This window comes from Sciurus vulgaris, assembly GCF_902686455.1.
Source record: "Sciurus vulgaris genome assembly, chromosome: 1".
NCBI lineage: Eukaryota > Metazoa > Chordata > Mammalia > Rodentia > Sciuridae > Sciurus > Sciurus vulgaris.
Window position 1 is genome coordinate 124,098,626 of NC_136461.1, and position 10,937 is coordinate 124,109,562.

At 34.7% G+C, this 10,937-nt stretch overlaps 1 protein-coding gene across 3 annotated transcripts in view; it reads left to right on the top strand.

Moving 5' to 3' along the window:
* HSD17B7 (hydroxysteroid 17-beta dehydrogenase 7) overlaps positions 1 to 8,646 on the top strand; it is a 28,522-nt gene extending 19,876 nt beyond the window's left edge. For 2 of the 3 annotated variants that reach the window (XM_079136801.1, XM_079136799.1), the window contains exons 7-9: positions 75 to 131; positions 3,908 to 4,006; positions 7,972 to 8,646. In XM_079136801.1, the coding sequence (XP_078992927.1) occupies positions 75 to 131; positions 3,908 to 4,006; positions 7,972 to 8,076 (261 nt within the window). In that variant the 3' untranslated portion in view covers positions 8,077 to 8,646. The remainder of the gene's footprint in view (positions 1 to 74; positions 132 to 3,907; positions 4,007 to 7,971) is intronic. The other variant, XM_079136800.1, reaches the window with a different exon arrangement.
* Positions 8,647 to 10,937: the final 2,291 nt, after the last annotated feature.

The window sequence follows — 10,937 nt, forward strand, 5'->3', positions numbered from 1 at the left end:
AATATTAAAATGAATAATTCTTTTGTGACTCTATTCTAACCCTCTCAAAATGACTGTTGTTTTCTTTTCTTTAGCTTCGCTTTTTTGCAAATGCTTTCACTTTGACACCATATAACGGAACAGAAGCATTGGTATGTTTCTATAGTTTTCATAGCTTGTATAAGGATTTAGCTGATGTGAATTATAAGTTCACTGGTAAAAGAACCAGTTTCAGCTGAAAAATAATGAGAGATAGTAAGAGAATAAACTCTGAATAATCAAGGTCCTGTTTGGGACTAAGGTGAACCATCAGGCTAGATGCAGAACATTAGGACTGGAGCTGAAAGTGTAGCATCCACTGTGGTACTGGTCATCAAGATTGTGAGGGAAAGGATAAAGTAATGACTGGAGGAGAAAACAGTGAAATGGGGCAGGCAACACACCATGGTATCTAGGCAGTCAGTGAATGAGTTCCTATATTTTGTGAGACAAGAGAGGGAAAACAAAATTCATCTTTATTTCCCTATATGAAGATTCTGTTTCCCCTACTGGAATTAGAGGATCAAGTTGTTACCTTATTAGGAAATATAGTCAATTTCCTTAAATCACATCTGGAAAATGAATTGCATGTATTTGTTCATCAATGGGCGACATTATTAATGAATCATAGTACTCTTTCATGTTTTACCCAAGTAATGTTCCTGAATATTTTTCAACATAAAGTCCAAAAGGAACTTCTGTGGTGGATCAGAATTGTCATACAAGATGAAACTTGTCACTTGTTCTGGTTGAAATCCCATTGTATTAGAGCCAGTCATTTGTGGCTAACTCCATTGAATTCCTTCAGGAGTTTTGCTCTTTATCCTAGAAAGATGAGGGACTAGCACTGTAGTGTTTACAGTTAGATTTTTCAAATCTTGATCAAATTAAAATTAACTAAGAACAACATGAATTGACTTGATGCTCTTGTTTGGTATACATTGCAGAATCAAATGCATTTATTGAAGGGACACAAATTAATTGTAGAAGCAAATGATTTAATACTTTTTTTTTTTTTTTTTGTACTAGAGATTGAACTCAGGGGTGCTTAACTGATCTGCACCCCAGCCCTTTTTATTTTTTGAGACGGGGTCTCACTAAATTGCTTAGGGCCTTGCTAAGTTGCTGAGGTTGGTTCCCAAACCCCTGGGATTATAGGTGTGCATACTATTCCTGGCCTATACTATATTTTAATTATTTCTTACTATAGCTACCAGTTGAGATAAGTATTAATATGTAGTCCTTTAGGGATTACTCATCTGTGCATCTAAAAAAAAATCTAGTCTAGAGGTTAAGTATGTATTGGTGTCAGTGGTATGGGGAAGAGTTAGATGACAAAAATCTCTTATTACTAGGTAGTTTAGGATTATGTTTTGAAAAAAGAATGAAATGACAAAAGTAGATAAGAAATAAGACATTATATAATGCTTACTCCAGGAATACTCAGAAAATAGGACCAGCACAGGGCTGGAGTAGTTGGAGCAGCCTTTGCTCACTAAGTGGAACTTGATCTGGGTTCTGAGGGTCAGGAAGGATTTAGATAGGATGACCCATGTCACACTAAAAAAAAAAAATTGTTGTAACTTTCCTGTAATTTCCTAAAGTATGGATGGATAGGAGAATATCACTTTGAATATCTCCCAGTGATGGTTGTAGCTGCTGGTAGGTATGGATAAGAATTAGAGCATACCACATGGGGAAGATCATCAATCTCATTTAATCTCTAGGTGAATTTTGTCTCCTTAAAAGGGGAGCTTGAACTTGAACTTGAGAGACTTAAAGCACAATGATGAAGAGTGAGGGCACTAGAATTACTATTAACTCTGTCCAAATCCCAATCCTCCAGTTCCTGGCTGTGAACATTTGGCATGTTTTTTCACCTATCTAAGCCTTTCATTATCTATAAAATAGGAATTACAGAGGTAAATGAGAGAAGGCATATTGCAGAGGATTTAGTATATTTCAGCATTTAAGAATTTAAAGGAAATTATTTTAATAAAAAAAAGTATGGACTGGGATATTAATAGTTCAGTGGTAGAGCACCTGCCTAGCATATATGAGGCCCTGGTTCAATCTTCAGCACTTTAAAAAAAACAAACAACAACAAAAACCCAATGTAGTTCTGACATACAAATGGATGGATCAAATGGAACAGAGTAGAAAGTTGAGATGCAGACCCATAAACTTGAAGTAATTTATTATGTGATAAAGATGACATTCCAAAATTAGTGGGGAAAAGGTGGGTTATTCCATAAATATTGTTTCCAAAAAAGTAGAATAGGACTTTTTCTTCATATGCAAAATAATATTCTAGATAAATTAGAGGTTAAATGTTAAAATATTAAACTAATAGAAGAAAATATGAGGGAATTGTGAATGGTTTCAGAGTGTGAAGCCTTATCTAATTGCAGAAATGGCAAAAGAAAAGACTAAAAATTTTGACCAAAAAAAAAAAAAAAAAAATTGGTTGGCCAAAAACTGCATTATAATAAAGCCCATTCCCAACGTGGAAGAAAAATATCTGCCCCACTCATATTATAGATTAAAGGTTAATTTTCTTAGTAAATACAGAGTTTCATCAAATCAGGAAATACAGTCTGTTGGAATAATGAACTCTTTTTTCTATTCATGTCCTTTACATGAATAGAAAGTTAAACTGTTTTAGTTGTGTGAAAAGATGCTTAGTGTCACTCATACTAAGAGAAATGCAAATTAAAACTATTATTGAAAACTTTTTCAGCTCAGATTAGCAAAGATCAGAAAGTTCGATAATCTACTATATTGACAAACGTATATGAAAATGAGGACTCTTCCACATTGCCAAGGGAAAGTAAATTAATATAGCTTCTATTGGATTGGGGTTGTGGCTCGGTGGTAGGGTGCTTGCCTAGCATGTGTGAAGCCCTGGGTTCAATTCTTAGCACTGCACATACATACAAAAATAAATAAATAAATAAATAAATAAATAAAATAAAGGTACATTGACAACTAAAAAGATATTTTAAAAAAATAACTTCTATTAAGAACTCTTTGGCAAGATTAGTCAAAATTAAATAATGCATGTACACTTAACCCAGCAGTTTCATCTGGTATTTATCTTACATATGCACTCAAACTTACATGAAATGATATAGTCATCATTCATTGCAACATAATTTGTAATAGCAGAGTCTGGAAACAACTTATATATCCTTTAATTGGAAACTGCTTATATAAGTTGTAGTATATTCCTAAGATGGAATACAGTGTTAGTTTTTAAAATAGAATGAAAGAGCTCTATATACATAATTTGAAAGTATTTCCAAGCCATATTATATAAAAATCTGTATGTTATCCTTCCATTTGACTAAGACAAAAGGATGTAAATGCTTTTCAGTAAATAATTTTTCTTTGGAATAATACACTGGTGTAAAAAAATAAAAGTGCTTTCCAGAGTGGAGAGCTTTTTGGCTGGAAAATTGGAAAGGGAGGGAGACTTTTTATAACATACAACTTTTGAATGTTGTCCATGTGTATTCTTATCTATTAATAAAATGTTACATCAGTGACCTGTATTTTACTGTAATCTACAGACCAGGAAATTTACATGAGACTAAGGGAAAAGACAACTATAGTTATGATTCTTTGCTGCAAATAAGTTTTCAAAGAATACTATTAAGCAGTCTTTTTTTTTTTTTTTTTCCAAATTATGATAGCACAAGATATGGGTTCAATTCCAACACTGAAAAAAAAGAAAGGAAAAATATTTATATGAGTGGTATGAGATATCAACAATGAGGATATTTGAGAGGATTTTAGAATTTGTTTGGGAAGCCCTATAAGGTGCTGATTGTAAATCTCACTCACTTGCACATAAGAAAGAAATCATTGGCATATTCTTCCTTTCCAGGTTTGGCTTTTCCATCAAAAGCCAGAGTCTCTCAATCCCCTGACCAAATATATGAGCGCTACTACAGGCTTTGGAAGTAATTATGTCACAGTTCAAAAGGTAAATCTGTTTACATTGTTAAACTGAAGATACTAGCTTCTGGGCTGATGGATGGGATCCTGCATTCCAGCCTCATCCCTTCCGAGCTTCTCAGTGACATCACTGTAACCCACTCTCATTTCTTTGTGTAACCCGTTCTCATTTCTTTGTGTTCTCTCCTTCCTCTAAGCTTTTCACATCCTGTTCTCTGTGCCTGAGCTGCTTTTACCCTTCTTCTTTCATCTGATTGATGTCTGTTTCTCCTTCCCAGCCTCCTGTGACCCTTTATACCAGGTCAGATCCCTGAATTGTGAACTTTCATGTGTAACTATTCATCCTTGGGTTTTCCTATCAGTATATAAAATTTCTGAAAAGGAGTATGCCCCCCTTTTTAGCATGTTGTCTTACACATGGGGGGTATTCAATAAATATGTTGCAAATTGGGTAAAATCGGAAGTCTCTTTATGTAGCTAATTTTCATTTGAGTATTCAGTTCTGTTTGTGACAATTATCAGCTTTAATAGATCAATGTTTTGAAGAGACAGGGAATGGAGTATAGAAAAAGAAATCAATATTGTATTTTTTGGACTCTGTATAATCTTCTAAAAATAAATCAAACTTGGGGAATGAGAAAATTTATTTTGAACTATAAGAAGTTGTTGTACTTCAGTCATAAGTAAGGTCTGTTTCAGCTTCCCATTTTTCTCTGCCTACCTTTTTTTTAGGAGGCATTGGTATAAAATAAAGTCATCTTAGCCAAGTCAGATAAGTGGCAGTGATCTTTGTCTATATGTCAGTAGTATGAGGCCTGAGGAGATATATGTTCACTGTTTTCTGTGCTATTTACTAAAAATGAATCTTACGTGTTTTTCAAAATATGTTCTGTGAGATATTAGCTTCTTGAGAACATTTGCAAGAAGCATTTCCTTGAACAAGTAAATTTGAGTAGCACTTCGTATTATTCTCTTTCTGAGACTTCCACAATGTACATTAGCCCATTAAAGGTTTTCAGAAGTTCAAATAGTTTATAAATGTGTATGTGATATGTTTAATTCTGATTTTTCCAATTTGTTCTTGGTAATGTGAAAGCTTTTCCCTCAGATTTTATATAACCCTTAACATTCCAGAGAACACATTTTGGAGAAACTCTGTTGTAAGTTAGTAAGTTTATTCTCAAGTTTGCAGAGATAATTTGAATTTAGTATAGTATATACTAACTTAGAAGGAATGATTTTTTTTTTTTTTCCTCAAGGGGAGAAAGCATTTAATTTTATAAACCAAAGTAATTCATTAGAATTTTATGGAAATACATGGAAGAAATGTTTTAATTCATGGAAGTCAGCTTTCTCCTCTATTAAAAGTTGGGGCTGAACTAGAAAAGATCTCTAATGCCTCTTTCAGTTCCAATATGGAAAAATTGTAATATGGTTGAATGAATATAAATGTTATTTCCAAAATGTTAGCCTCTTTAATTGTTAGCCTTTCAATTGTGTGAAGAAAAAGCCTGTTTTTGAATTTTAGGCTCTGCGTTGCCTTAAAAAAGAGCTAACATTGTTTTATAGAGGCTGGAAGTGTTTTACATACATTATGTCAGTTAAAATGAGATTTTTTTGATTATATTTCCCTGATGGCTGGGATGTTGAACATTTTTTAATGTATTTACTGGCCATTTTGTATTTCTTCTTTGGAGACACATCTGTTTAGTCCTTTTGCCCATTTATTGATTGGATTTTTTGCTTTTTATTTTTGGTATTAAGTTTTTTTGAATTCTTTATTCTGAATATTAATCCCCTGTTGGAGGAGCAGCTGACAAACATATTTTCCTATTCTATAGGCTCTCTCTTCATGTTCTTAATTGTTCCCTTTGCTGTGCAGAAGCTTTTAATTTGATGCCATTTGACTTAGTTGGTTTTAGTGGGTATGCCAATATGTTGGCATGTTGAGCCTATGTTTTCTTCTAGCAAACATAGTCTAATTTCTGGGTCTTCTAGCAAACATGGTCTAATTTCTGGGTCTTTGACCTGCTTTGAAATAAGTGCAGAGTGAAAGGTAGGCATCTAGTTTTATTTTTCCAAATATGAACACCCAGTTTTCCCAGCCCCCTTTGTTAAAAAAGCTTTCTTTTCTCCAGTGTATGTTTTTGGCACCTTTGTCAGTCAGGGAGATGCAAATCAAAACTACATTGAGATTTCATCTCACTCTAATTAGAATGGCATCAAGAATACAGATAATAAATGCTGGTGAGGATGTGGGGGAAAAGGTAAACTCATACATTGTTGGTGGGACAGAAAATCAGTACAACCATTCTGGAAAGCAGTATGGAGATTCCTCAGAAGACCAGGAATAGAACCACTATATGACCCACTATCCCACTTCTTGGTATTTAAAAGAAGTAAAATCAGCATACTATAGGAATAAAGGTATATACATGTTTATAGTAGCTCAATTTACAATAGCCAAGTTAGGGAACCAGTCCAGGTGATAAATGGATAAAAAAATGTGGTATATATACACAATGAAGTCTTACTTAGCCATAAAGAAGGATGAAAATTTGGTGTTTACTGGTAAGTGGATGGAACTGGAGAACATAAGGCTTAGTGAAATAAGTCAGACTCAAAGTTAAGGATTGAATATTTTCCCTTATATATAGAAACTAGATCCAACTAAGGGGGGGAGAAAAGGGTGATAATAAAAAAGAGATAAAATAAGTCATTTCAGTTAAGTCAGATAAATGGCAGTGATCTTTGTCTATATGTGAGTAGTATGACATAGAGTTTAGAAGAATAGAATATAGAAGGGAGATCCGTGAAAGTAGAGGAAGGGGAATGAGGAGGGAGGGAAAAGTGTGTGTGGGAGGGAATCCCCGAATAGAAGGAAAATCAGTTGTAGCAGAGGAAGGGAATGAGGGCAAGGAAGGAAGAATGTAAAAAAAGGAAATGCCAAATGAAATTGACCACATTATGCTATATATGAATATACCACAGTGAATTTTACTTTTACTTATATTCATAAAACACTAATTAATTAAGAAGCTATAAATAAACAGAAGGAAGACCTATAGAGTAGGGGAAGGGGAACAGAGGGAAGGAGAAGGAAAGAGAAAGGGGATTGCAGTGGGACTAATTATATTCTATGCATATATGATTATGTCAAAATGAATCCCAATATTATGTATAACTCTAATACACTAATAAAAAACATCAAAATGGAATTTTCTATTAAACACAATAATTTTAAAATAACAGTGACTTAACCAAGCTAGAATCTTAGATTTCTTTCATGTAAAGCAGTTTGAGAAAGGTAGTGTCAGGTTGGCATGGTAACTCTACAATTGTCAGACATCCAGATCTCCCTATTGTTATTGATCTACTGTCCTTGGGGGTATGGCCCTCCCTCACTCCTTCTGGTTAAAGTGAACAGTATGAAGAAGGAAGAAAAGAAAAGATGCCCTGTTCCTTTTGAAGAGACTCCAGGTCTCTTCAATGAGCACATGAGTCTCATTAGCCAGATAATGTCACATAGAACCCATAGCTTCCTTGGAAGCTAGAAATATGTAGTCCTTTACCCTGAACAACTGTGAGCTCAGCAAAAACAAGGGCTCTTTTATAAAAGAAGTAGGATCTTAGGAGTAGCTGTTGGAAATTCTAACTACTCTTTATTTTCCTCTTTTGTGCTTTTCTTTCATCATTGGTATCTTCTGTTACTGGTCCAGAGGAAGTCAGGGTAAATAGCAGTACTCAGATATTTCAATCTTACTGTTTTAGGGGAGCATCAGTAGGTTTGGTGAGTGTTGGAGTTCAAAGGAGAGTTTTTATATCTCAGGTTTGCTAATAATCCCCACATGGTAGCCACCATGCCCTTTTTATTCTAGCCCCTTTGTTTTTAGTTTTCTTACATATGTAGAATGTTATCCTTTTATACACATGATATTTGTTTTATTTTTCCCTTCTAGTCTTTTTTTTTTTTTTTTTTTGCTTCTTTTTCAGATGGACATAGATGAAGACACTGCTGAAAAGTTTTACCAAAACTTATTGAAACTGGAAAAGCATGTTAGGGTCATCACCATTCAAAAATCAAATCACCAGAGCTGACAGTGACACTCCCTGGAACATCAAGTACCTTCTGTGCATTCTGGAGCACATGGATTTCCCTTGATCTGAGTGATATGCATTTGCATGAACTCTAAGCTCTGAAGCTCTCTTTCTTTTCCTTTCAGAATTAGTTCCAAAACTGTTTATGTATACATATGCATGTGCACATAAGATTGGTAAAGCAAACAAATCAATTAGATAATTCTCCAGAATAATGGCACATCAAAATTAGTAGAATCACCCAACAGGACATCTGTTTATATTATTCTGCTAAGTGGGGACAAGTTAGACTCCATGTGATAAGAAATGAATTTAAATAATTATGACACAGGCACATCTTGGACTTGCTTTCGGCTTGTCCCCAACAAGAGGAGGTACTGTCCACTCTCTGAGTGACAGTTTTAGATTATTCTTTTAATTATGAGCAATTTTTTCTTAGGTCCTTTGCTTTATTTCCTTCATATACTGCTTCTAATGATCCTAACCTAAGATTGTTAGAATCCAAACAATCCTAATATGGATGTCCATGTAGTTAATCTCAGGAATAAAAATATTTATGTGTTTGGGTCACTTGAATTATTTCTTTTATTTTAAAAATGTCTTTTATTGATATTGGGTTAGTTTATAGTAATAGTGGGTTTGATCCTTACCCCATTTGCAGATTTGTTTATTAGGGACCAACTCATTTCCATAATCATATTTTAGCAGATTGTAAATTTACAACAAAATTATTCACTCATGTTAAATTTCAGTAACATTTTCTGATTAAACAATTGCTAATAGAATATCTGCTGGTTTGAGGTACACTATAGTAGCAGAGGAAAGTGCCAGATAATTGAGCAAAACTTTTTCTTTATTAATCTTAAAGCCTGAGGCCTCATTTGATATGAAACAAAATGCTAAAATACCTAGCTGTTTTTCTTATACATATAACTAACATAACACCTGGGATATAACAATGTCAGTAAAATTTTGAGTAAATAAAGTAAAAAATGATACACAAATATAATTTTCCCACAGTTCAAAGTGGGAAAAAGTTTTTTGATTATAATATCTGTAAGTTTGTTGTTTAATTATTTATTTATTTATTTTTGATACTGGGAATTGAATGCAGGGGTGCTCTACTCCTGGGCTACATCCCCAGCCTTTTTTTTTTTTTTTAATAATTCTTTTAGTTTTATATGGACACAATATCTTTATTTATTTATTTTTATGTGGTGCTTAGGATTGAACCCAGTGCCTCTACCACTGAGCTACAGCCCCCGTCCCCCAGCCCTTTTTATTTTTTATTTCGAGACAAGGTCTAAGTTACCTAGGCTGATTTTGAACTTGTGATCTTCCTTCCTCAGCCTCCAGAATCACTGGAATTGTACAAGGAGCACCATGCCTGACAAAGATTTTTTATTAAGATAAATATTCTACAGGTGACAAATGAGGGCTGTACCCACTGACACCCCTCTGTCTTTGGGAGAGAAAGGTGACCTCTGTCTTTGGGAGAGAAAGGTGAAGCTGAAATCAGGGCTGTTTTTCACTCTTCTCTTTGCTCACATTGTCAATTTGAAAGAAGCACCTCATTTGTTGTGAATGTCAAGTTCTTAATCTGTAAGTGGAGTAATTATCTCTCTGCTTCTGCTCATGGATGGTGTGAGGAGGAGTTAGTAACTCCATGTAAATGAATGAATAAAATTTTTTTTGAGAATGATTGTTTTTATTAACAGTCAATAAGTTGGAATGTCATGGCTCAGATGCTGCAGAGTAAAATATTGAGTGACCACTGCCTATCTGACTGGGAGTTAGTTCTGTTTCCTGAGCATTGCCAGGAGGCAGTGTTAAGTTTAGGTGGAAGGGTGTGGGGGAAAAGTACTGGTCCTGGAGCAGACATAGGATCAAATTTGACTTTGAAGAGTTAATTAATGGTGTGACTTTGGGCAAGGTACTTCAGTTTTTACCTCAGTATAATTATAAAAAATATTGATGCCAGAGAACTACTATTTAATTCTGATCTATATTAAGCGTCCTACATATAATTTATAATCAGACTCCAGATTATTTTCCATTTCAGCCTATAAATAAAGACACCAAGAGAAATGAAGAGGTTGTTTTTGTTGTTTTTCCACAGCTGACTGCATAATGAAATGGCAAAAGAGAGAAGAGATGAGAGATTGGAATGTTAACTAAAAAATGATCTAGTGGTTTGATTTTTACATTTAAAATGAAGCAGAAGACCAAACTGAATAATGATTAAAATTTTATTCCCTCGTAAAAACTTTAGGAATAGATGTGAGTGGAAGTGATGGAGAAATTGTGTGGAACACTGAACTCAGTTTTTTGTTGTTGTACTGTTCTTGCAGGTCTGGACCCCTCTTCAGTGGGGAGGATCTCTGTGGACTCTGGTGCTGTAAAGCATGACTGAGCTGTAGGTTGGAACTCTATATTAGTCTAGGGAGATAAAAACTCTATTTGGGAAACTGCTGGCAGTGGTATCTGCTGTGCAATTGTTGAATTTTATTACCCATTGCATTGGTGGATGGGAAGGTAGCTTTAGTCACAGGTGTGAGCAAGTAAGTAGGTGAGCACCTCCCTGTAAACCCTAATAAAAACACTAAACTGAGTGGAGGACCCATGGCTCTGGACCTCAGTTACTGTATCCTCTTGCTGGGCCAAGCCCACTCAGCTCACCTCCTTACTCATTGCTCTCAGCCTAGGAGAACTCAGGGATGGCTCAATTAAGTCAAGCCTGTCTCCATGGACATGCGTCTTGCTCTCATGCAGATCCAAGTAATCATCTAGGTGTGATAGACCCAGAATGTGAAACTGTTCCAGACTTAGTTCAGAGTGCATAGTCCTGATTCATGTTCTGG